The 26,800-nt window shown below is 44.2% G+C and overlaps 1 protein-coding gene across 1 annotated transcript in view; it reads left to right on the top strand.

Annotated features, from left to right (window-relative positions):
- Positions 1–14,422, top strand: part of LOC141735548 (nuclear factor interleukin-3-regulated protein-like) — a 35,158-nt gene extending 20,736 nt beyond the window's left edge. Inside the window, exons 2-3 of the mRNA XM_074568524.1 lie at positions 11,879–12,085; positions 12,980–14,422. Coding sequence (XP_074424625.1) covers positions 11,879–12,085; positions 12,980–13,170 — 398 coding nt within the window. The 3' untranslated portion in view covers positions 13,171–14,422. The remainder of the gene's footprint in view (positions 1–11,878; positions 12,086–12,979) is intronic.
- Positions 14,423–26,800: the final 12,378 nt, after the last annotated feature.

Raw genomic sequence — 26,800 nt, 5'->3', positions numbered from 1 at the left:
ACATTAATAGTACAATATAAATAAGAGTACATTTTAATTAGAGGGTTCTGCTCACTGATTAGTCTTTCAGACCCCAGGTTAAAATCATGCCTTACTGAATAAAATATGATGTATAGGTAAAAGATAATCATAGGACCTAACATCTCGTTATTTTAATTGTGTAAATTACACAATAAGGCCTATTCAAGCTGGTAGCCAAACCAACTTGTCTGATTTCCTACGGCATCATTTAATGATGCTTTAAGCATGTGGATCAGAACTAAGAATGCACAATGTACCAAATGTTCTGTCTCGCGCTGTCGTTACCTAGATGACGGTATGCACAGACCACTTGGTTTGTTTTGTAAACTTTGTGCTGGACTCTCCCTTTTATATCTGAAATATCACAGGAAGGAAGCAAGCCCAAACAACTTCCATGCCTTTAAGGCATGATAAAAGCGCTCTTATTTATGTTCCATTCCACTCAAAGGGCTCATAACAGTATGGAACAAGCAAATGTTCCAAACATGGGAAGAATATTAGCTCTCCAAATAAATTGAGGAGGGAGGCACATTAGATCAGAATATGCATTTATGAATTTGAGTGATCTTATTTATCGTTATTTGAGTTTTTACAAGAGAAAGATTGTTCTGTGGTTGACAGAGGCGTCTTGGACTAAATACTGCAGAAATTTGGTGTGACCTTGGGGAAGGTACAGGACAGCATGCAGACTGCTCAGCAAGTTCTTGTAATGAGTTGGTAATATTTTTTTGATGCACGGTGAAGTATGCAAGTAGTAAAAGAACTAACCAATGAGACTGAGAATGTGAGAGCACAGAGTAAAGTGGAGTGACCATGAAATGGCAGAACAAATAATTTTTAAATAGAGGAGAAAAGTAAAAATAGCAGTCTCAAATAAGTGTAGAGATCAGGAAGACAAATCAAAGGGGTAAAAGGTTAAGAAGAACTAGCAAAGAAATTATACTAAGGGCACAAAGTATATGATGGGGAATGTATGAAGGGAACAATTTGCTTAATGATGGGTTTCACTAACAATAAACATAAGCAATGCATACAGAAAGTGGAAATGGTTCAGTTATATAAGCACATATAAAGAAAGTCCGAGGTAGAAAATGAGCTATAGATACCAACAATAACAAGAAATCATCCTATAAGCTCATCAGCAGCATGATACTGAGAAGAGAATTGTTGCTCTACTACAGAACAGAAAGAAGAAACTAATGATAGACAATGCAATATATCTTTACTACTGTAAGGTGCTTATGTATCACATGCTGGATGCTAGGGAAGTCTGATCAAGATGAAATTATCATAACAGGGACGCAAAAGTAGTAGTAGTATAATGATACCTTGTTGTACTGGTTTTGGCTGGGATAGAATTAAATTTCTTCATAGTAGCTGGTATGGGGCTAGGTTTTGGATTTGTGACAAAAATAGTGTTGATAACACGCTGATGTTTCAGTTATCGCTGAGCAGTGCTTACACTGCGTCAAGGCCTTTTCTGCTCCTCAGATTGCCCCACCAGTGAGTAGGCTGGGAGTGCACAAGAAGTTGGGAGGGGACACAGCTGCAACAGCTGACCCCAACTGACCAAAAGGATATTCCATACAATATGTCATCGTGCTCAGCAATAAAACTAGGGGGTGGAGGTTGGCAGGGGCTGCCATTGCATGGGGACTGGCTGGGCATTGGTTGGTTGGTGGTGAGCTATTGTTTTCTATTTACAGAATCATAGAATGGTTTGGGCTGGAAGGGACCTTAAAGATCATCTAGTTCCAACCCCCATGCCATGGGCAGGGACACCTCCCACTAGACCAGGCTGCTCAAAGCCCCATCCAGCCTGGCCTTGAAAACTTTGAGGGATGGGGCCTCCACAACTTCTCTGGGCAACCTGTTCCACTGCCTCACCACCCTCTTCCTAAGCATTTCTTCCTAATATCTAATCTAAATCTATCCTCTTTCAGTTTAAAACTTTTACCCCTCGTGCTACTGCTACACTCCCTGATAAAGTGTCCCTCTCCATCTTTCCTCTGGGCCCCCTTCAGGTACTGGAAGGCTGCTATAAGGTCTCCTCAGAGCCTTCTCCAGGCTGAACAACCCCAACTCTCTCAGCCTGCCTTCCTAGGAGAGCTGCTCCAGCCCTCTGATCATCTTCATGGCCTACCTCTGGACTCACTACAACAGGTCCAGGTCCTTCTTCTGTTGGGGGCTCCAGAGCTGCGTGCAGAACTCCAGGTGGGGTCTCACCAGAGCAGAGCAGAGGGGGAGAATCACCTCCCTCAACCTGTTGGCCATGCTTCTTTTGATGCAGCCCAGGATGCGGTTGGCTTTCTGGGCTGTGAGCGCACACTGCCGGCTCATGTTGAGCTTCTCATCCACCAGCACCCCCAAGTCCTTCTCCTCAGGGCTGCTCTCAGTCCATTTTCCACCCAACCTGTATTTGTGCCTGGGATTGCCATGACCCAGGTGCAGGACCTCGCACTTGACCTGTTTGAACTTCATGAGGTTCGCACAGGCCCACCTCTCAAGCCTGTCCAGGTCCCTCTGGATGGCATCCCTTCTCTCCAGCATGTCAACCGCGCCACACAGGCTGGTGTCATCAGCAAACTTGCTGAGGGTGCACTCAATCCCACTGTCCATGTTGCCAACTGTCGTGGTTTTGGCCAAATCGGCCAATGACCGGCGACAGATGCTCCCTCCCAGCCTCTCATGCACAGGGAGGAGGGGGAGAGATAAAGAGAGATTTATGAGTTTAGAAGAAACTAAACTACTTTAATAAAATATTAAGAATAAAATAAAAAGGAAAATAATGAAAAAGATACAGTATATACAAGACTGTATTAAGCTCCCAGGATGACGTCACCAGCAGGCACTGGGGAAGTCCCAGACTGGACTCAGAGATGGGTGGGAACTGGGTTTGCAGAGTTGGAGTCAGGAACACACCGATCGGGATCAAAGGCAGATGAACAGACAGAGTCCTCCTCGGACATCAGCCATTGAAGGAAGAGAGTTGACCCTTTGATCCCTCAGCTTTTATACTGAGCATGGGGCAGATGGGATGGAATACCCCTGTCGGTCAGTTTTGGGTCACCTGTCCTGTCTGCTCCTCCCTGCAGGTGGGACCCCTCTACACCCCTCCAATGGGGCAAATAACGAAATTAGCTGACCTTGGTCGTTATAGCAATAAGTATAAGCAAGAGCCTTGCTGCATACCATTCCTTGGCACAAACTGTCTTATCACTCTGAACGAACCGTTTCAGACACAATATGCTGTTAATTTCAGAGAGTTAGAAGAGGCCTAGCTAAGAAGTAAAATTACTGAACAGAAAGTTGGTTCTGTTTTACCTCAAACCAGGACACCGACAAAGATGTTAAGCAGCATCAGTCCCAGTACTGACCCCTGAGGAATGCTACTTGTCACCGGTCACCACTTGGACATCGAGACATTGACTGCAACCCTTTGAGTGCAGCCATCTAGCCAGTTCCTTATCCACCAAGTGGTCCATCCATCAAATCCATGTCTCTCCAATTCAGAGACAAGGATGTTGTGTGGGACAGTGTCAAATGCTTTGTACAAGTCCAGGTAGATGATGTCAGTTGCTCTTCCCTTATCCACCAATGCTGTAACCCCATCGTAGGCCACCAAATTTGTCAGGCACGATTTGCCTTTGGTGAAACCATGTTGGCTGTCACCAATCACCACCTCATTTTCCAAGTGCCGTAGCATAGTTTCCAGGTGGATCTGCTCCATGATCTTGCCGGGCACAGAGGCGAGACTGAGTGGTCTGTAGTTCCCTGGCTCTTCCTTTTTTCCCTTTTTGAAAATGGGGGTTATGTTTCCTCTTTTCCAATCAGCGTGAACTTCACCGGACTACCATGACTTCTCAAATATGATGGATAGTGGCTTAGGATCTTCACCTGCTAGTTCCTTCAGGTCCCTTAGATGGTCTTGAACCTGATTTTCTCCTACAGTGGGTGGTACCTAATTCTCCCAGTCCCTGCTTTTGCCTTCTGCAACTTGGGTGGTGTGGTTAGAGTACTTGCTGGTGAAGGCTGATGCAAAAAAGTCATTCAGTACCTCAGCCTTCTCCAGATCCTGAGTAATCAGGGCTCCCATTTCCATACTGAGCGGGCCCACATTTTCCCTAGTCTTCCTTTTGTCACTGACATACCTATAGACGGCAAGATGATGTAACTTCCAAATAATCCACAAACATGCATGCGTGCATGCACACACACAGTGTTTTACAGACACGTGGCTCTAACTGCAGCGTGCAAGGTATTGAAGCCAAGGGCTTCTCCTGGTCTAGGCAAGTAGAAAGAAGTGTCCAAGTTTGAGGTAAAACAGAACCAATTTTCTTTTCAGTAATTTTACTTTGCAGCTAAGCCTCTTCTAACTGAACTCTCTGAAATTAACAGCATATTTTTCAGACAGCGTCGGCTTCTAGCAGAGATAAGGCCTGATGTTTATAATTAATACCAAGGAATTCAGAGAGGCTCCTGCTTATACTTATTCCTATAACAACCAAGGTCAGCTAACTTTGTTATATGCCCTGTTGGAGGGTTGGAAGCAGGTCACACCTGCGGGGAGGAGCAGACAGGACAGGTGACCTAAAACTGGGGTTTTCTATCCCATCTCAGTATAAAAACTGAGGGATCAAAGGGTCAGCCCTCTTTCTTCAACAGCCGGCGTCCATGGAGCACTCTGTTTGTTGGTCTGCCTTTGATCCCGAGCTGTGTGTTCCTGAATCCAGTTCCTGATTTCAACTCCTGTCTATCGCTGAGTCCAGTCTGGGACTTTCCCAGTGCCTGCAGGTGATGTGATCATCATCCTGGGAGCTTGATACGCTTTTGTATATATTGTATATATTTAATAATTTTCTTAAGAATATTGTTATCTTTAATTTTTATCATTTTATTATTAATATTTCATTACTTTAGTTTCTTTTAAACTCATAAATCTCTCTTTCTCTCATTCTTCTCTCACTTGGGAGAGAAGTTAAGAGAGCATGCGTTGTTCATTTTAGTGGCCAGCCCAGCCCAAACCTCGACAACTGCAATGTGAGGCTCAACCAGGGCTCGACAGGGGCTCAACAAGGGCTCTGACAGATTGCCCGAATAGTTCAAATTCCAGCTTGCTCAGTTGAAAGTTGAAAGAGTATTGGATTTTTCCTATGAGAGTCTTAAGGGGTTGGAAATTAAAACAGACAGCTCACATCATGTTGTTCTTAAGTGAAATGTTCTACCATTCCTTTATAGAGTTTTGTTTAAAGTTAGTTGATACAACACTGATTAATCTGCCATATGTGTTGAATAATTTATTTGCTCTTCATGTTTGTATGCGGTGGGTGAAATGTGCTATTCTGCTGTGGTGTTTAATACTAATCCATACTGCAATAAGCTCGATAATGACTTTACCTGCATACCTTGGGCATCACATAATGAATTCTGTTACTAATTACACTTTCAATCTTACCTTGGGAAAGTTTACCTCACCCTTTTATGCTCATGCCAAATCGACACTGGCAGAGCTAGGGGATGGAAACCTTGTGGATTTCAGAAGTGATTGTTACTTTCTAAAAGTCATGATTTTATTGTTGATTATCCTGAATGCATTGCAGGGATGGTTTTATATTAAACATTGGTGCAGGAGTAAGAGTTGTATGACATACACTGCTGCTACTCAAATCCCACAAGCCACTCTGCAGCCTGTACCGGTACAAGCAATTCCGCCACCAGTACCAGCACAAGCCTGTACTGGCACGAGCTACTCCAGCCTTGACAACGACCACTGCCACTACTCCAGCTGCTCCGACAATGAGTACCGCTGCTACTCAACTCCATCAGTACCGGTACAAGTTGCCCCAGTGACCAGGAAGAAAAGAAAAGGAGAGGTCATCTCGTTCCCCTGCTCCTTATGACAAAGGCCAGATAAAGCCAGATACCACGGGGGAGAATTCTTCTGGCAAAGAAAAGGGAGAGGGTCCTTCTAAAACAGATAAGAGAAAGGATCCTTCTCAAGCAGATCAGGGAGAGAGTCCTTCTCGGGCAGCATCAACGCAGGAGGAGGAATCAGACACAGAGGTAATCGTTCAATCCCTATCCATTAAAGACTTGCAAAATATGAGAAAGGACTTTAGCCATCGTGAAGGTGAGACACTTATCACCTGGTTTCTCCGATGCTGGGATAATAGGGCTGATACCATAGACTTAGAAGGTAGAGAAGCTAGGCAGTTGGGAAACCTGGCCAAAGATGGAGGTATCAATAAAGTGACTGGGAGAAAGACAAACGCTCTCAGGCTCTGGAGGCAACTGGTGTCAGCCATAAAGGGCAGGTATCCCTTTAAGGATGATATTGAATGCCACCTGAACAAATGGACCACCACAGAGAAAGGTATTAAAGTACCTGAGAGAACTGGCTGTGCAAGAGGTGATTTATGGTGACTGGTGAGTGAATGTAGACCCTAATGAAATGCCATGCAAACGACCCATGTTGAGAAAGTTTATGCAGAGTGCACCATCAAAGTATTCCCACACATTGTCAAAAATGGTCTGGGGAGGATCTGATGCTGACACACCAACTGTAAATGAAGTGACTAACAAGGTATGAAAGTACGAAGACAGTCTCTCTCATCCCCTCACTGTGGCAGCCATGGAAAAACTGGCTGAGAAACCCAAGAAAATGACTGAGCAAACCAAGAAAACGATTTAGAGAATGACTGAGAAAATGGCTGAGAAAAATGAGAAACTGTTTGATAAACTGTCCAGGATGAAGGAAAGATCCCACTCTTCCCCTGCATGGATTCATGTTGCAGCCGTTAGGAGAAGACACCCTCCTACGAGACTGGCTCAAGAGAGACAGAACACGCCACAAGATATCCTGTGATTTTGCCTCTGTGACCACAGAGAGGACATGAGGAAGTGGGACAGACTGTGGGACTCATCCCTACAGGCATGAGTACATGAGTTGCAAGGTAAAGCAGATGGAAGAAATTATTCTTCCAGGAGGATGGCTGCTCTACTCTACAGTAAGCAATTCTCTGGTCCAGGAAGAAACTAATTGCTAATTGTGGGTACCATCCTCAACAGTAGAGGTGCCTTGCCTCCAGCCAGGAGGAGGAGAGGGACAACAGAGTTTATTGGACTGTGTGGATTCAATGGCCTGGCACATTAAAGCCACAAAAGTATAAAGCCCTGGTGGACACTGGTGCATGGTGTACACTATTGCCATCGAATCATAAAGGGGCAGAATCTGTCACTATTTCTGGAGTGACAGGTGGGTCTCAAGAACTGACTGCATTGGAGGCCAAAGTGAGCCTGAATGGGAATAAATGGGAGAAGCATCCCATTGTGACTGGCCCAGATGCTCCGTACATCCTTGGCATAACCTACCTTAAGAGAGGGTATTTCAAAGACCCAAAAGGGTGTTGGTGGGCTTTTGGTATAGCAGCTGTAGAGACTGAGGACATTACACAGCTGTCTACCTTACCTGGCCTTTCAGATGACCTGTCCTGGTTTGAGGTAAAACTGAACCAACTTTTGGTCCAGCAATTTTACTTCTTAGCTAGGCCTCTTCTAACTCTCTGAAATTAACAGCATGTTGTGTCTAAAGCGGTTCGTTCAGAGTGATAAAACAGTTTGTGCCAAGGAATGGTATGCAGAGAGGATCTTGCTTATACATATTGCTATAACAACCAAGGTCAGCTAATTTCATTATTTGCCCCATTAGAGGGTGGGAAGCAGAAAAGCGTAGAGGGGTTCCACCTGCAGGGAGGAGTGGACAGGACAGGTGACCCAAAACTGACCGACAGGGGTATTCCATCCCATCTGTCCCATGCTCAGTGTAAAAGCTGAGGGATCAAAGGGTCAGCTCTCTTCCTTCAGTGGCTGACATCCAAGGAGGACCCTGTCTGTTCATCTGCCTTTGATCCCGATCCGTGTGTTCCTGACTCCATCTGTGGAATCCAGTTCCCACCCATCGCTGAGTCCAGCCTGGGACTTCCCCAGTGCCTGCCAGTGACATCATCCTGGGAGCTTGATATGGTTTTGTACATACTGTATCTATTTCATTGTTTCCTTTTTATTTTATTATTTATATTCCATTAAAGTAGTTTAGTTTCTTCTAAACTTGTAAATCTCTTTATCTCTCCTCTTCCTCTCCATGTGTGAGAGCCTGCGTGGGGGGGGGGGGGGGAAGCATCTGTTGCTGGCCATTGGCCAATTTGGCCAAAACCACAACAGATTTATTGGCACCCAACGTGGGGCACGAACGGAGCTCTGATAGATTGCCTGTGTGAAAAATAGTGAAGGTATTGTTGGCTTTCGCCATAATAACAAGGCTATAAATCTTTGACTTATAAGGATAACTAACCTTTAGTAAATTAGGAAACACGAGAAACCTCAAAGATAACAACTAACAGCAACTATGAAGAAAAACATCATGAAGAAAAACATCCAAGAGAAACAAAAGAGAACTTCTCCAAAAGACTCCACAAGTGATTAACAGAAGGAAACAGATGCATAGGAGAAGGGAGTTGATCCTACCAGAAGGAAACACATGCATGGGAAAAGGGAACTGAAGATCATCGATCCTCAGAAACAATTGTCAGAAGGAAACACACAAATAGAAAAGGGACTAATGATAATCAATCATCATAAACAATTACTCTGCCTAAAATAGTGAATACATATGCAATATTGAATGTATATAAGACGTGGGTGAAGTATTAGCTGGTGTGCCTCTGACTTGAGTCATGCACCCAGCGCTGCGCTTTTGCTCTATTGACTTTGTCCCTATAATAAAATAAGTGCCATTTCTGTTTAAGGGATCTGGCTGTTTATTACACCTGAATAGTTTGAATTCCAGCTTGTTCAGGGAGAACAGACAGTTTATATCATGTCGTTCTTACACGAAATCTTGTATCATGCCTTTAGAGAGCTTTGTATGAAGTTAATTGATGCAATGGGGTTTAACTGGTTGAATATATTGCATGGTTTATTTCTTCTTTGTGTTTAGATGTGGTGGTCTAAGTAAGTGTGCTATGTTGGTGTGCATTTGCCTTCAGATTTATAAAATAATTGCTTGTATAATGGTTCTACCTGCATATCTTGGGCATCTTGTGACGGAGTCTTTTACTAATTACACTTTTGGGATGGATTCTTTTGCTAATTACACTCTTGGTTTTACCTGGGGAAAGTTTACTTTGCCCTTTGATGATTATGCCAAAGTGACACTAACAGAATTAGGGGATGAGAAACCTTTGGGCTGTTTGGAGAGTGAATGTTACTTTCATTTGTACGTGATTTTGTTGTTGGGTTTCCTGAATGCGTTGCAGGGGTGGTTTATCGTTAAATATCAGTGCAGGAGTGAGTATTATGTGACATGTGATACCGCTACTCAAACCTCACGGCCAGAGTCAAAGATAGCAGAAATTCAGACAACCCCCCCACTGAAAGCTGCAGTAGGAATTCAGACAACCCCCCCCCCCCCCGAAAGCTACAGCTGAAACTCAAACAACTCAGATTACTGCCCAAGCCACAACACAGACACAAACAACGCCACCGGCCCCCCCACCAGCCCCGGCGGCATCGGCTGCCCCACCACCAGCCCCGGCAACGGCCAGGCCCACATCGGCTGCCCCCCCACCGGCTCCGGCGCGGCCCATGCCGGCAGCAGTCACTCAGCAGCCTGCGGTCAAAGTCACGCCGCCGCCGCCTGCCCCACCACGCCTGTATCGCCGGCCCCTCCCCCGCCCGCAGCGGCACTGGCTGCTCCAGCCCCGACAAGGAGCACGGTGGCTGCTCTCACAACGAGCGCTGCTGCTACCCAAACTCCAGCAGAACCGGCACAAGTTGCCCCAGTGACCAGGAAACAGAAAAAGTTAGCTCATTCCCTTGCCTCTGACGACAAAGAACAGCCCAAACCAGACAGCATAGGAGAGTGTTCCTCTGAGGAAGATCTAGGAGAGGGTCCTTCTCAGGCAGATAAAGGAAAACGTCAGATCCAGGAGAGGGTCCTTCCCAGCCAGCATTAACACAGGATGAGGACTCAAATGCAGAGATAATCATTAAATCCTCTCTATGAAGGATTTGTGAAATATAAGGAAGGACTTTAGTCATCATGAAGGGGAGACACTTGTCTCCTGGTTGCTCCGATGCTCGGACAGTGGAGCTGATACCATAGACCTAGATGGTAGAGAAGCTAGGCAGTTGGGAAACCTGTCCAAAGATGGAGGGATTGATAAAGCCATTGGGAGAAAGGCAGACATCCTCAGTCTCTGCAGGCGACTGCTATCAGCTGTGAAGGGCAGGTACCCCTTTAAGGATGATATCGAATGCCATCCAACCAAATGGACTAGCATGGAAAAAGGTATTAAGTACCCAAGAGAACTGGGTGTGGGAGAGGTGATTTATAGCAATTGGCAAGTGTTCATAGACCCTGATGAAATGCCATGCAAAGGATCTTTGTTGAGAAAGTTTGTGCAGAGTGCACCATCAAATTATTCCCACACTTTGTCAACAATGGTCTGGGAGGATCTGATACTGATACACCAACTGTAAATGAGGTGGCGAACAAGGTGCGACAGTATGAAGACAGTGTCTCCCATCCCCTTCATGTAGCAGCCCTGGAGAAAATGGCTGAGCAAACACCATAGTTGATCAAACCAAACTAAGACCATTGCTGAGGCAGTGGAGAAAATTACTAAGACAATAGCTGAGCAAAATGAGAAAAATGATAAAATTTTGCATGAGCTGCTTGAAAAACTGTCTGGGAAGGGGAAAGAATCCCACTCTTCCCCTGAACAGACCCAGCTTGCAGTCATTAAGAAAAAATGCCCTCCTATGAGACCAACTCAAGGGAAACAGGACCCACTCCGAGATTTCCTATGGCTTTGCCTCTGCAACAACAGAGATGACATGAGTAAGTGGGATAAAAAACCTACTCCAGCCCTGCAGGCACAAGTGCTTGAGTTGCAAGGTAAAGCAGATGGAAGAAAGAATTTCTACAGGTGGAAGGTTGCTCCAGTCCATGGTAAGCGATGCTCCAGTCCTTGCAGGGATTCATCTTCTAATTGTAGATGTTGTTCTCAACATTAGGGTTGCCCTGCCTCCATCCAGGAGGAGGGGAGGGATAACCAAGTTTATTGGACTGTGTGGATTCAATGTCCTGGCACATTAGAGCCACAAAAGTATAAAGCCCTGGTGGACACTGGTGCACAGTGTACCCTATTGCCATCGAATCATAAAGGGGCAGAATCTGTCACTATTTCTGGAGTGACAGGCGGGTCTCAAGAACTGACTGTACTGGAGGCTGAAGTGAGCCTAACCAGGAATAAATGGGAGAAGCACCCAATTGTGACTGGCCCAGATGCTCCGTACATCCTTGGCATAGACTACCTTAAGAGAGGGTATTTCAAAGACCTGAAAGGGTATGGGTGGGCTTTTGGCATAGCAGCTGTAGAGACTGAGGACATTACACAGCTGTCTACCTTACCTGGTCTTTCAGATGACCCTTCTGTGGTGGGACTGCTGAAGGTTAAAGAACAGCAGGTGCCAATTGCTACTGCCACAGTGCATCAGTGACAGTATTGCACTAACTAAGACTCCCTGATTCCCATCCAGAACCTGATTCATTGCCTGGAGACCCAAGGAGTGATCAGCAAGACTCACTCACCCTTTAACAGCCCTAGATGGCCAGTGTGAAAGTCTGATGGAGAACGGTGGCTAACAGTAGACTATCGTGGCCTGAATGAAGTCACAGCACCACTGAGTGCTGCTGTGCCAGACATGCTAGAACTGCAGTATGAACTGGAGTCAAAGGCAGCCAAATGCTATGCTACAACTGACATTGCTAATGCTTTTTTCTCTATTCCTTTAGCAGCAGAGTGGAGGCCACAGTTTGCGTTCACCTGGAGGGGTGTCCAGTACACCTGGAATCAACTGCCCCAGGGGTGGAACCACAGCCCTACTATTTGCCATGGACTGATCCAGACTGCACTGGAACAGGGTGAAGCTCCAGAACATCTGCAATACATTGATGACATCATTGTGTGGGGAAACACAGCAGCAGAAGTTTTCAAGAAAGGTAAGAAAATAATCAAGATTCTTCTGAAAGCAGGTTTTCTGTAAAAAGAGGTGAGGTCAAGGGACCTGCATGAGGCATCCAGTTCTTGGGAATTAAATGGCAAGATGGGCATCGCCAGATCCCAATGGATGTGATTAACAAAATAACAGCTGTGTCCCCACCTACTAACAAAAAGGAAACACAAGCCGCCTTAGGTGTTGTGGGTTTCTGGAGAATGCATATTCCAGGTTATAGTCAGATTGTGAAACCTCTCTATGAAGTGACTCAAAAGAAAAATGAGTTTACGTGGGGTCCTGAGCAACGACAGGCCTTTGAGCAAATTAAACAAGAGATTGTGCATGCAGTAGCCCTTGGACCAGTCCAAACAGGATGGGACATTAAAGATGTGCTCTACACTGCAGCTGGGGACAATGGCCCTACCTGGAGCCTCTGGCAGAAAGCACCAGGGGAGACTCAAGGTTGACCCCTAGGATTCTGGAGTCAGGGATACAAAGGCTCTGAAGCCAACTAATGCCCCAACTTAGAAAGAAATCTTGGCAGCCTATGAAGGAGTTAGAGCTGCTTCAGAGGTAATTGGTACTGAAGCACAGCTCCTCCTGGTGCCCCAATTACCAGTGCTGGGCTGGATGTTCAAGGGTAAAGTTCCTTCTGCTCATCATGCCACTGATGCTACCTGGAGTAAGTGGGTTGCCTTAATCACGCAACGAGCTTGAACAGGAAACCCCAATAGTCCAGGAATCGTAGAAGTGATCACAAAGTGGCCCAAAGGCAAAGACTTCACAATGCCACCAGAGGAGGTTGTGACTCGTGCTGAGGAAGCCCCACCATATAATGAACTCTCAGATAATGAGAAACAATATGCCTTGTTCACTGATGGGTCTTGTTGCATTGTAGGACAGCATCGAAGGTGGAAAGCTGCTGTATGGATTCCTACACAACAGGTTGCAGAACCTGCTGAAGGAGAAGGTGAATCAAGTCAATTTGCAGAGGTAAAAGCCATTCAGCTGGCCTTAGACATTGCTGAACGAGAAAAGGGGCCAATACTCTATCTCTGTACTGACTCATGGATGGTGGTCAAGCTTTAACTTAATGAGGTGGGAATGAATTTCAAAACAGGAAAGTATATAGCACTATGAGTCCTAAAGCCACAGTCTATATCTTGAGATGGAAGTTATGAATGACAGAAATCCTGTATCAGCAGAACTCAGATCATGGCAGGCATGCAGGGAGTAATATGATTATCAAAACTGGTATCAGTTAAACCCATGACCCCATGACCTACAACCCTGCAAATGATATGCTATTCAACAGATGACAGCACAGAGCTTTCAACACTGGGGACAGATGTTTGAAATGCTTAATGGGAGCAAGAAGCCCTGCTTCTGCACGTTTAACTTGCTTCTGGAGCATCTGCAAGTACTTGGCCAGGCGAGTACTATGGCAATTTAATTTTTTACTCCCAAAGAACCTGCTGCTGATCTAGGTGAAGAACTCTGTTTTTATATTTTGAAATAAGCATATCTCTGGCAAGTGCATAAGATATGTTTGTTTTTTATACATATAAACACCACAATTGTAACCATTGCAGCTAAAAGGGAAGGAACATGGAATTTGTTACTGAGGATGCTAATTCACTAGGTACCCATAAATCCAGTCTTATAGAATATTAGAAGAAAAAAATGTGTTTAGTCAAGTGATCTATATTTTAATAAAAATACAGTAATTCATATATTCATATATCACAAACAAATAGTCTTAAAAGTATGCTCTTAGGCACTGGGGAATGGTACTCTTGTCATCATCCCATTTTACTGATGAGAAAACCAAGACTGCAGCTTCTTGCAGGAGAAATTTATAGTTTACATCTGATTTCTGGCACCGAGAGGAATCCTGTATGAGCCCTTTTACAGCTACAAGTTGAATTCAACTTTACTCCTACTTTGGGTATACATGATTCTTTCAGGATCTTGCACCATGAGCAAGACCATTTGAGCTATGGCTCAAATGATCAACTAGCATAAATAAGCATAGCTTCCTTTGTTTAACTAGAACAATGCAAATGCAGGCAATTATAGGATCCTCATTTATTTTATGGGAAGCTGAAAATATTAAGCACTTCAGACCTCCATTTCTTAATAAATGTTGTTAGGAAAACTTGGTTAAATGTATAACAACATAAAAAAGGGACATCAGACAGTAAACTTAGCTGTATTAGATCTTTATTGGCCTGTAAAGTCTGTCTTTACTGCTTACAGATTTCTTTGTTACCTCCATTGATGATTTTTTTGTTGCTCAAATATATATAATTAGTCTAAATAAAGTCTCGTACTGAGCTCCAAAGTTCTGTTCTTTGCCTCATCAGTTCTGACCTCATGGACATTTTTCTCTTAAATTGGAGAGACTTATGGCCCAAAATTGGAAACACAAAGACCAGACAAACATTGCACTTCACTCTAGATTAGATATTAAACTGTAAGTGTAGCCTCCCTGCAGATGCTTTAGTTTACTGTACACATGACTGTGGCAGAACAAAGAAACCAGGAAAAATATTTCCTTTGTCAGAAGATTTGTATCCTGTACTTATTAAAGACAAATTGTCTATCAAAGGACTCTTTGGTTACCTTTTGTGCATCATGAGAAGTCTGAAATTAAAAGGGCCCAGTGTGAAAGAAAAATGGACAGATCGATATTCTCCATACCTGAATATTCAACATCACCTATGGAAAGGCTGTCACAAGTAGTTCAAAAGAGAGGACACCATTAGGTTTTTTGGGGGTTTGTCTCTTTTGAGGACACAAGTGCTGGACAGAACTTTCTATAGCCTGTCTAATTGAAAATGTCACTGAAGCTGTAAACCGCCTTGGATATTCACACCAAAGTCCAGAAAACCCTCCTCTGAACATTTGAAAAGAGGTGCCTGGAGTTTGTGGGATTTATTTAGAGATGATAATCTCTGCCCAATTGTCCTGGTTTGAGATAGAACAAAACCAATTTTCTGTTCAGTAATTTTACTTTTCAGTTAAGTCTCTTCTAACTGACTGTACTTTCTGAAATTGACAGTATGTTTTTCAGACAGTGTCTGCTTCTAGCAGTGAAGTCTGATGTTTATAGTTAATACTAAGGAATGGTAGGCAGAGAGGCTCTTGCTTATAGTTATTGCTATAACAACCAAGGTCAGCTAACTTTGTTATATGCCCCGTTGGAGGGTCAGAAGCGGAAGAGTGTAAAGGGGTCGCACCTGCAGGGGAGCAGACAGGACAGGTGACCAAAACTGACCAACAGGGTATTCCATCGCATCTGCATCATGCTCAGTATAAAAGCCGAGGGATCAAAGGGTCAAGTTTCTTTTACTTCAGTGGCCAGCGTTCGAGGACGACTCTCTCTGTTCGTCTGCCTTTGATCTCAATCCATGTGTTCATGAATCCAGTTCTTGAATCCAGTTCCTATCTGCTGCTGAGTCCAGTCCCAGTGCCTGCCGGTGACGTGATTGTCATCCTGGGAGCTCAATACTGTGTTTGTATATATTTGTATATATTTCATTATTTTCTTATTAATATTATTATTATCTTTCCTTTTTATTGTTAATATTTTATTAAAGCTGGTTTAGGTTTTTTTTCAACCCATAAGTCTCTCTTCCTTATTATCTCTCCCTTCTGGGAAGGAAGAGGGGTAAATAGAGAACTCTGTCATTTGTTTAGTGGCCAGCCCAGCCTAAACCTTGACACCAATCAAAATTATTTTTTTTAAGCTTTCAAAGGCTTTTTCTAGCTTCCCATATTTTTCCAGTCTTGTGATTCCAAACTATAGTGATAATTTTCTTCCCACCTGTCGTGATGTCAGCTGGGATGGAGTTAACTTTCTTGCTAGCAGCTGGCATGGGGCTAGGTTTTTGATTTGGGATGAGAAATGGTGTTGATAGCACACTGATATTTTTGGTTGTTGCTAAGCAGTCAAGGCCTTTTCTGCTCCTCATACTGCCCTGCCAGTGAGTAGGTTGGGGGTGAACAAGGAGTTGTGAGGAGGCACAGCTGGGACAGCTGACCCCAACTGACCAAAGGAATATTCCATGCCATATGACGTCATGCTCAGCAATAAAAAGCTGGGGGAAGAAGAAGGAAGGGGCGGACGTTCGGAGTTATGGCATTTGTCTTCCCAAGTAACCATTACATGTGATGGAACCCTGCTTTCCCGGAGATGGCTGAATACCTGCCTGCCGATGGGAAGCAGGGAATGAATTTCTTGTTTTGCTTTGCTTGCGTGCATGGCTTTTGCTCCACCTATTAAACCGTCTTTATCTCAACCCACAAGTTTTTCTTCCCTTTTACTCTTCTGATTTTCTCCCCCATCGAAACTGGGGAGAGTGAACAAGCAGCTGCGTGGTTCTAGCTGCTGGCTGGGGTTAAACCACAACACCACCCCTTAAAAACTGATGTGTCACGATGCTTCAGTCTCTTTATTCCACACTACAGAGAAATAAATACAATTGTTCCTGCATGAAACATTCATTTTCCCAGTAAGCCACTCCTCCTCCCTGTCCAACACTGCAATATTTAAATCTGGTAAACATGATGAAGAATCTTAGATTTTGTGGTATCTCAAGGCATTAGGGAATTAGCAAGTGCTCTTCTTGCATTTTATAGCAGTGCTAATAAAACACTTAATTGCCAGAAGAGATTTTTCTTCTTTGTAATCAGAGGCAATTGAACATTATTTAGTGTATGGTCAGCATGAACCCAAATAATATGAACTATAATCATAAAAGAGCTTTTAGGTGAGTGGGAAATAACAGCCATTTTTTCCCCAATTAAAAAACCAACAACCAAACCCAGGAACACAGCAAACACAATACCATTTTAGTGCATTTCTGGGAATACTTAGAGCTATGCAGCACAAGCCAATAATAAAGCTCCGTAACAAATTTATCTCTTTAAAAAATTCTCTGGGTGTTCAAATCCAAACAGAGGCTGCTAAATGACAAAAACATAACAGAATTACTGCTGTATGTTAGGCTAGTGACTATAACAAATAATCATGTCATTGTCTATCATCAGTTCCACAGCATTCCCATTATAAATGATTGAACCCCAAAAGAGAAAAACAAAAATAAAAATCTCCCCAAACCTGTTCCTTCTATAGAGAGTTTACTTACTTCCTAAATGGAGTGACAAAAAGACATTTTAAAGAGGAAAACATTCCCTATTGCAAAAGAACGGTGTTTAGGATTAATTTATCCAGGTTTTCAATATGGGACTGTCATACTGGATATGAATGGCAAATAAAACACTGAAGTGCACATTAAAACTGTTAGCAAGTGAATTTTCAGAGTTCCATGAGCTTTTCTCCCATATAGCTTCCTCAGCAGCAATACACTTTCTACAAATATCTTTTTTTTCCTAAACGTCCTTAGAAGCTGATGATTCTAAGATTGCAGGTTATGCAGCCTAGGGAACTACGGTGGAATGCATTCCTTGCATATCAGCTGCACTACACCCTGGAAGTTTCTTCAACACTGTGCCTCTTTTTAAAATGTGAATATGACTGTATTTTCTAAGTCGCCTACAGCAATTATCCCACATACCCTCCCTTCGGGTATTTATATACATTGATAAGATCCCCCCTGAGCCTTCTCTTCTCAGCTCTCTCAGCTTTTCCTCATAGGAGAGATGTTCCAGCCCTTTGCTGGACTCCCTCCAGTATGCCCATGTCTCTCCTGTACCAGGAAGCCCAGAACTGGACACAAGACTCCAGGTGTGGCCTCACCAGTGCTGAGTAGAGGGGAAGATTCATCTGCCTTGATCTGCCAGTAACATCCCTTTCAGAGATATATATATATACACTTTCAGATAACAGAGTTGAAACTTTTCCATAAAATCTAAAAGTAAAAATTTTAAACCAAATACGTAGTTCTAAACTGGGGTGGTTGGGGGAGGGGAAGGAATTTCTTTATTTTTGTGAAGGTCTGTATCTGTAGAAATTTTGGGGGATTTTTTAATAAAAATTGAAAAATACAAATTTATCTAAACTACTTCGTTTATCAAAAGTATTAAAATTATTGAAAGTATTAAAAGCTAGTATAAATGGATTTACAAAGGAAATAAAATGAAAACACAGTCATAGAACTAGTCTCTGACCAGCCTTCGCTGTCCAAAGGAATGTGCTATTAGAGGACTATTATACTGGTGAACTAGCCAGCAGGTTAAGTTCTTTCTCTCACTGCACAATGCTATTATACTTTGTGCCATTAACACAAACTGTACTTTTTGTGTCATAGTGTTTAAAGAAAGTGATATCCTGCCATTCAGAAAGGTATGTGTGTGGAAATAAAATGAATGTGAAGCAAATATCAAAGAACAGTATTTTAGCATAATTTAAAATTAAGTGATGGATGTTAATCTCTTGGAGTCTAAGAGTAGGAGGGTATAAATAGCTGCCTTCCCTTCTAGAGGTACTGTTCTTACAAGATAATTTTATTCTAAAAAGACTACGTGATCTTTAGTCTAACTTATTTTTCTCTTGAATTGAACAGTTCAATTGAACAGAATTTTACCCATTGTGCAAGTTCCTGATTTGAAGCCATGACTGGATTTCTCATTAAGACTCCGTCACTGTAGTGGAGACACCTTGAAGGGGACTTGGGGTGAAAGATATCTAAATGTTTGCTGGCTCTAAGGGCTTCTGGGAAACCTGACGAGGCTTTAGCAGAAATGAGGAAAGCACAACAGAGAGTAAAATCAGGAAGTAGTTATAAATTAAGCCCTTGCAAACTGTATCTGAAGAGAACTGGCTCTTTTACCAGTGCTGCGGTTTTCCCCGATTGACCTTTCTGCAGTCTGCTCAGGATGCCAGGAGGTTAACGTCTCCTACCAGAGCCCTGTGCAGGGAAACTAGGCTTTCCAAGAAACTATGAGAAATCCCTGTTTTATCAAACCCCAACTAAAATCAGTTATGAGCATATCATCACTAATGCCTATATGCTGAACTCTTAGAAGAAGAAATAGATAGGATTAACACCCTAGTCATAATAATGTCATCACTACTTTGGGTAGGAATTTTGGCTGTACCAACCACTGGGCTGTGCCAACAACAGCCCAGCTGAAGTGCCTCTACACCAATGCATGCAGCATGGGCAACAGACAGGAGGAATTGGAAGCCGTTGTGCTGTTAGAAAGCTACGACCTAGTTGCCATTACTGAAACTTGGTGGGATGAATCCCATGATTAGAGTGCAGCTATCAATGGCTACAGGCTGTTCAGAAGGGACAGACAAGGAAGGAGGGGCAGAGGCGTTGCCCTCTACATCAAGAAATGGATGGAGTATGAAGAGATGTCCCTAAAGAACAGCCAAGAGGAAGTTGAAAGCTTATGGGTAGGAATTGGAGATCGAGGCAACAAGGGGAACCTTGTTGTTGGTGTCTACTACAGGCCGCCTGATCAAGGGGAACCTACTGATGAAGCCTTCTTACTCCAGCTACAGGAGGCATTGTGCTTGCAGGCTCTTGTCCTGCTGGGGGATTTCAACCACCCCAACATCTACTAGAAAAGTAGCATGGTGAACTGTAGGCAATCCAGGAGACTCCTGGAGTGCATTGAGGATAACTTCTTAAGCCAGGTAATAGACAGCCCTACCCGAGGGGATGCGATACTGGACCTGATGGTCACCAACACAAGTGAGCTCATTGGGGATGTCAAGACTGGAGGCAGCCTGGGCTGCAGTGATCATGCACTGGTGGAGTTCACAGTCCTAAGGGATATGTGTCAGACAAGGAGCATAGTTCCTTGGAGCAAGGAGCAAGGTTCATACAACACATACCTTCAAAATCTTCACATCCATGACCCTGAGCTAATAGCAAAAAATCAATAGCCGCTCGATTTTGCAACATAGCATGCCGAATGCTATCCTAGCGAAGGAAGAATACTTAGCCCTATTCTTTGTCCGAGATTCGAAAATGTTATATGGTCGCCACAGGATGGAGTGAAGGTATGAACTGTTCTCTTGGCTCTGTGTTTCCTGTATGCTCTGCTCACTGTGTCTTTGGCCGTACGCAGGCCTCTGCTCGTAGATCTGCCACATCTCCCCCTTTTTTGTTTAACACCAGACCATTTGTTAACAAGGTCGCCATGACTTGTGCTTCTACTCGTTGTGACGCTCTTAGCAGGTTATGTACTAAACACAATTAAAAACAGAATCAAAAAGAACCCTGCTAAGGCAATAAATACCCAGATTCCTAAATTTAGCCCAGAAAGCCAATTTCTTTGGATTTACCCATGAGAAATCCTTTTGTAATATTTCAAATGCATTGCGGTTCATTAAGTCTTGAATCTTTAGTATTTGAGCTTTTAGCTGATCATGTAAAGGACGAATATTTTGTTGCAACGACATGTCAAAAGCACCTTGGAGATGGTGTTTAACCATCTCCCAGCCATGTAGCAACATATTCCAGGGGAGAGATGTAACACAAAGTCTTCGAGAGTTGTACTCCCAATCACAATACAGAGAAAGACGTGCTTTTAATGCATTTTGCCGATTCCCTATCCATGTTACTGCTGTTTTATACCTTACTCGTGTTAAATTTACACAATAAGATTGATTACATTCTTGTATACTTGCATTTTGAGCCAAAGCAAACATACGGATGAGAAGTACAAATCATTACAGAATTGTCTTGCTCACAACTTCTATTTGTTGCAGTATTATCTGTGGTTAGCATGCACCCCGATTTAAGGTGCTTATAATACACCTTTGGTTGTTCAGGCCATTCAACAGTTCTTCCAAAACGTCGATCTACTGCTGTGGATGACAAAGAAGACATGTTTAGAAAATTTAAAACATGAGTTGCTTTATACAATCACTCTTGAGGTGTCCTATCAATCATCATAGTTACTGGTTTTGAAAAGGTATGTGGCAAAAATACCCACTCTAATGCAGTCAGGGTCTTTGCGAGTGCATCATCCCACTGTCCTATCAGGGCGTAAAGTTGAAATTCTTGTAGGAAGGTGTTCAATGCGTCTTGCAGCAGTAGTCGACTATATCTTATCTTGCAACATACTGTAATGCCTTCTGAGCTGTTGGGGTTAATGAACATAGAACTTATGGGGGGAGGCAGGGGCAGACACAGTGCTTCAGGGCATCCCCTGTACCTTCAAAGTGTGCTCATGTCTCTCTCCCCCTCACTCATGTCTCTCTCCCCCTCTCTGACCCGAGACAGCCTCCTTATATCCTGCACTGCATTGAGTGGAGAAGTACAGGCTAGAGTCGCTGCATGCATGGCCAGTGCATGCAGCAAGTCCCACCAGACTCTCCTGCACTGGACTGAGTAGAAAAGTACAGGCTACGAGTCACTGCACGCGTGGCCAGCGTATGCAGCGAGTCTCACCAAACTCATGATCCAGCTTTGCTAACAGCGGCTGTCTGATACCTGACTACATTGTTGTAATCCCTTCTTGTTATCTTCTTCTGTGAAGGTCAGGTTCTCATGGATACACACATAGTTTTTAGAGCAACATATTCTACAACTCGTACAAGGGTATGATGCAAAGCGGCATCTACAACTAATTGTATAATGCTTATTAAACACGGCAAACAGCATACTAAACATAACAGACAAATTCCTTCCACACAGGCAATGAGTACAATTTGCTTCAACCAACCCCACCCCCAAGTCCATCCAACAAAGAGATTCCACCCAGTGGTCTCCACAAGTTGCTGGTTCGGTCGGTGCAGTTCCTGCAACTGGACATGGATGGATTTGGAGTGGTCACTTAGATTCATACAATACAGTCCTTTAAAATCTTGACAACCATGTCTGTGAGCTGAAAGCAAAAAATCAGTAGCAGCTCTGTTTTGCAGCGTCGCATATCGAATACTATCTACATCTAGCAATACCTCGGAAATAGCTGGACTAGTAGCATTGCTAAACTTATCCTTGGCAGCAAGAGAGTCCTTGTTATCACAAATCCTTGGCAGCAAAAGAGTCCTTGTTAGCAAGAGCACATGCGGACTCCCTGTTCTTGCTGGTGCTGTGCTTTGATCTTCTTCCACAACAGGCCAAGATTCTCAAGCAGCTAGATAAGGTGTCTGTGAGTCCATTACAGGCTTATGTCATCCAAATGTTTTTCTTGCCAGCACCCGAGACTGAATAACAATTGGTGTGATATATGTGTTTTCCAGCACCCAGGTGCGAGTCCCTTGAGTGTATTTACAATCCTCCTCGCCGATCTTCCATTGCTTTCCCATATTCCACCCCCTTGCTCAAGAGACCGCTTCTGCTGGGGTTCATTTTAGTCTCGCAGGGTATAACACAGAGCAATCTACTAAGGCATGCAATAACATAGACACATATAGGAAAAAAACAAAAACATATCTCTATGGTACTGCTTTGAATCTGGTGTCCTATTTCTCTTTTTCTGATGCTTTCTCGTAATGCGTATGGCATACTTTTGTGCTAACGTGGCACATTTCCCATCTAATTGTTCCTGTTTGGTTTCTTTTTTCTTTTTTCTTTTTTTTTTCCTTTTTTTCTTTTTTTTTAACCTTTTTTTCCTCTTTTTTTCTTTTTTATTTTTTCTTTTTTTTCTTTTTTTCTTTTTTTCTTTTTTGTTTCTTCCATCACTTACGACTGACATAAAAGTCTGCCTTTGCAACAAGAGCTCAGTTTCTCATTTTTCCTTAAGTTTCTCATTTTCCTACAGAGCATCCTATAGATTTTGGCTCAACTCCTTTTCCCAATCAACCATGATCTTATAGGCAAACAACAAACAACCAGCCATACGCCCTGCACGGGCGAGCCGTTCCCAAGACCGTAAACATGTCGGCTGGTGAAAACTCCCCCAATATTTTAGGACTTCCATCGGTTCTACGGCCCATCCTGGTGTATCTACCTGGGGCGCGCTCGCCTTACGTCTAAACATTGTGTATATACAAACTTCTTCACTTGACGGAGTGTCAGCCCTAGTTGCATACGAGAACAGTACCACACCGGGCAGAACACCTGCTCAAGGGGAGTCACCTAACGACACTGCACACAACAAAAAACAAACAGTAGCACACATGCTGATCAGCAGGTATAAGGTGGCGCCTACACACACTTACACAGCAGACATACAAAAACAGCACTTTTCTCTCAGGGAGACGACTGGGGAGGGCCGGGGGCGAGGCGGGCAATGGCAGGAGCAAACAGCTCCGGCTCTGTCCTGCTCTGCTGACATTCTGCCTCCTCCATCAGCCTCAGGTGGAGCAGAGGGGATCAGCAGGGGATCGTCCCAGACCTTCGGACCTGGCCTGTTCGATCCCCCTCCCGTGGGTTGTAATGCTGCAAAAGCCCCGTCTGCCGTGGCTCGCTCCGCCTTCATATCTTGTAAGGTCGATAACACCAACCACCATGTCGTCGCTAACGGTGATGCCTCTTTGTCTCCTTTACTTATCACTTCCCACAGTTTTTCCCCAACAGCCTCCCATATTTCTGGTTTAAAAGCTGTCTGGGGCTCTGGTGCGAATCCGTTCTCTCTGCACCAGGTTAACAGCCTTCGGAGCATACACTCATCGTATTTCACCCCTCTCTTAGAGAGGATATGCAGGAGAAGTCTTAATATAGCCCCTTCTTCTTTTGTTACTTGTTGCCCCATCTCCTGCCCCGGCTGCTCACCTCTCTCTGGGTGTCTGTGGCCACGTCATCTGTTTCCTCTATTCCGGATTGCCGCCCAATCTGCCCGGTCTCAGTCCAGCTGAGCCGTCCTCCAGCCGGTGGGTCTCCTTCTGGGTCTTCCGCCCCTTGCATTCTGCTGCTCAAGCCAAGCGCCGATCGGTATCACGTCGGGGTCACCATCTGAGGAGAAATAACTGGACTCCAGACAATCCAATATGAATCAACAGAAGCCGTTTATTAAGCACAGATCATCATCTTTTATACCCTGTGTTGTAGCCATACACACGACTCGCTTATTTCTGATTAGCTAGTTACACTGTCCACGCGCTGTGCATACAGTTCATTCACACATCAGATTGGTTACGAGAATTCGCATAGTAAATTGCTTAGTCATTAGCACAACATGTTTTCTACCTTCTCAGTTCCCGTTTTTCCCATGTACTAATTCCATCTTCTACCACCTGTTTTGCCCTTAATCTAATCTCTCATAGTAGGGAGGCTGGCTCACATGACCATTTTCTCTCAGATACATTCCTACACCCCATCCCTCTGACCCTGATGTGTTATCCCACAGCTTGTCACAGACAAGCCTAATATTATTATCGCCCTCCCCCTTCACATCTAGTTTAAAGTCCTATCCATCAGCCCTGCAATCTCTTGGGCAAAGACCCTCTTCCCCCTTTGAGAAAGGTGTCTCCCATTTGATGCCAATAACCCCGGTGCTGTGTAGGCCATCCCATTGTCAAAAAACCTGAAACTGTGGCAGCAACACCAGCCACGGAGCCATGTATTAATGGACTGGATGCATCTGTTCCTTCCCACGTCACTGCCTGCGACTGGAAGGAGTGAGGAGAAAATAACCTGTGCTCCAGATTCCCTCACCAACCTTCCCAAGGCCCTGAAGTCCCCTTTGCTCTTGGCCTATGGGTCACAGCTTCCTCTCCACCTACATGGAAAATCAGTAATGGGTAATAGTCTGAGGACTGTATCAAACTAGGGAGTTTCCTGGTGATGTCCTTAACCCAGGCTCCAGGAAGACAGGAGGGAGTCACCAATGTCTACAACCCTTCTTTTCTTCCTTGTGTATATGGTCATGATATGGGAGGTACGCCTTTCTGACTGTGGATATGTCTCTGGTGTAGATTGCCCATCATCCACATCCTCATTTGACTGGCCTTCCTTAACCAGAACCTCATATCTGTTGTTCAGAGGTACTGGGGGGGAGGTGAGGTGGGCAAGGAAGGAGTTCGCTCGCTGACCGAACCATGAACTTGCCTCCATTCACTCCCTTCATTTAGGCTTCTGCCTGACAGGGGCAGGATACAGGGGCCCCTTGATCCTGGTTACTTTCTACTAGGTGCTCCCGTTTCTGTTTCAAGGAGGGCAGAGCCTGGCTCTACCAGTCTGTTTCTTCTTCAGCCTCCCTAATGCTCCTTAACCTTTTGACTTCCTCTTGCAGCTCTGCCACCAGGCTGAGCAGATCGTTCACCTGTTCACAAACTCCTTCCAAAAGGGTGATGACCGCCCTTCTTGTGGTGCTCCCAGGTGATGCCCTGGGTGATGCCCACTTGCTGCTTATTTACTCAGTGCGCAGCAACCTGGTCAGTGTTCTCCCAAAAGGCTTCTTTTATGAGGGGGGAAGTGGTCCCAGCATGCCTAGTTTAGATCTGCCACCAGGGGTGCTGGTTCTGCCCATGCCTCCTCGCTTCCAGCCCAGAAGGCCAACCATATCCTGGGCTGCATCAAAAGAAGTGTATCCAGCAAGTCAAGGGAGGTGATTCTGCCCCTCTGCTCTGCTCTGGTGAGACCCCACCTGGAGTACTGCATCCAACTCTGGAGTCCTCAGCACAGGAAAGACATGGACCTGTTGGAGCAAGTCCAGAGGAGGGACACAAAAACGAGAGGGATGGAACACCTCTCCTATGAGGAAAGGCTGAGAGAGTTTGGGCTGTTCAGCCTGGAGAAGAGAAGTCTTCGGGGAGACCTTAATGTGGTCTTTCAGTACTTAAAGGGGACTTCTAAGAAAGATCAGGACAAACTTTTTGCCAGGGCTTGTTGCGATAGGACAAGGGGTAATGGTTTTAAACTAAAAGAGGGTAGATTTAGACTAGATATAAGGAAGAAATTTTTTACAATGAGGGTAGTGAAACATTAGAACAGGTTGCCCAGAGAGGTGGTAGATGCCCCATCCCTGGAAATGTTCAAGATCAAGTTGGACAGGGCTCTGAGCAACCTGATCTAGTTGAAGATGTCCCTGCTCATTGCAGAGGGGGTTGGACTAGATGACCTTTAAAGATCCCTTCCAACCCAAACTATTCTATGATTCTGACCATTCAGAACAAATTCACATGCTCTCATACTTTGCTTTATTCAGGTAGTTTGGGGCAACACTAAAAATTTTAAAAGTTGGTACGTTTGATAAAACTGATGAAGGGACTGTAGTTAAGAAAAAACCAGTTCTTTCAAACAATGTAAAATAGAATATCTTTAAAAGATAGTAACACCTCTAGGTTGAAACTCTGGTGGGGAACCCCGAGGCTGGAGTGGGCAATTTATTCTCTATAAGTCTGCTTAGCCTGTGACTCCTATCATATAGCCAAAGCACACCTCTCCTGTGACTCCAAAGGGGACCTTCAACATGATGTGACAGATGCTCGTACAGCCTTATGATGGGGACAAGTATGTTTTCATCATGTGACAAATAGCCATGTAATTATAAGGTGGAGAAGGGGCTATGGGGCCTTGGGAAAGAGGGGGGAAGGGGTCAAGTCATCAGAGCACTTCATCCCAAGGCCACCTCCCTGCCCACGTCTGGGCAACTTCCAGGAAAAAGGCCGTAGCTGCGGGGGAATGTAAAAATGGTTTGGAACTGGATCTGGCTGGCAAGCCGAAGGCACCCAACACCACATTAGAAAAGAAGAATACTTTCCTTACCTTTCAACAGCAGCACCACTCTCATCTTCTCCCTTTCCTTGGGTAGTATAGTAAATACTCTTTTCTAGTTTCAGTCCAATTCAGCCACCGATAATATTTTTAATCTTGTAAATCATACAAGATTTTCTTAACATTTGCAT

The sequence above is a fragment of the Larus michahellis genome, chromosome W, assembly GCF_964199755.1.
Source record: "Larus michahellis chromosome W, bLarMic1.1, whole genome shotgun sequence".
Taxonomy (NCBI): domain Eukaryota; kingdom Metazoa; phylum Chordata; class Aves; order Charadriiformes; family Laridae; genus Larus; species Larus michahellis.
Note: the sequence above shows the minus strand (reverse complement) of the source record. Positions and strands in the feature narration are given on the sequence as shown.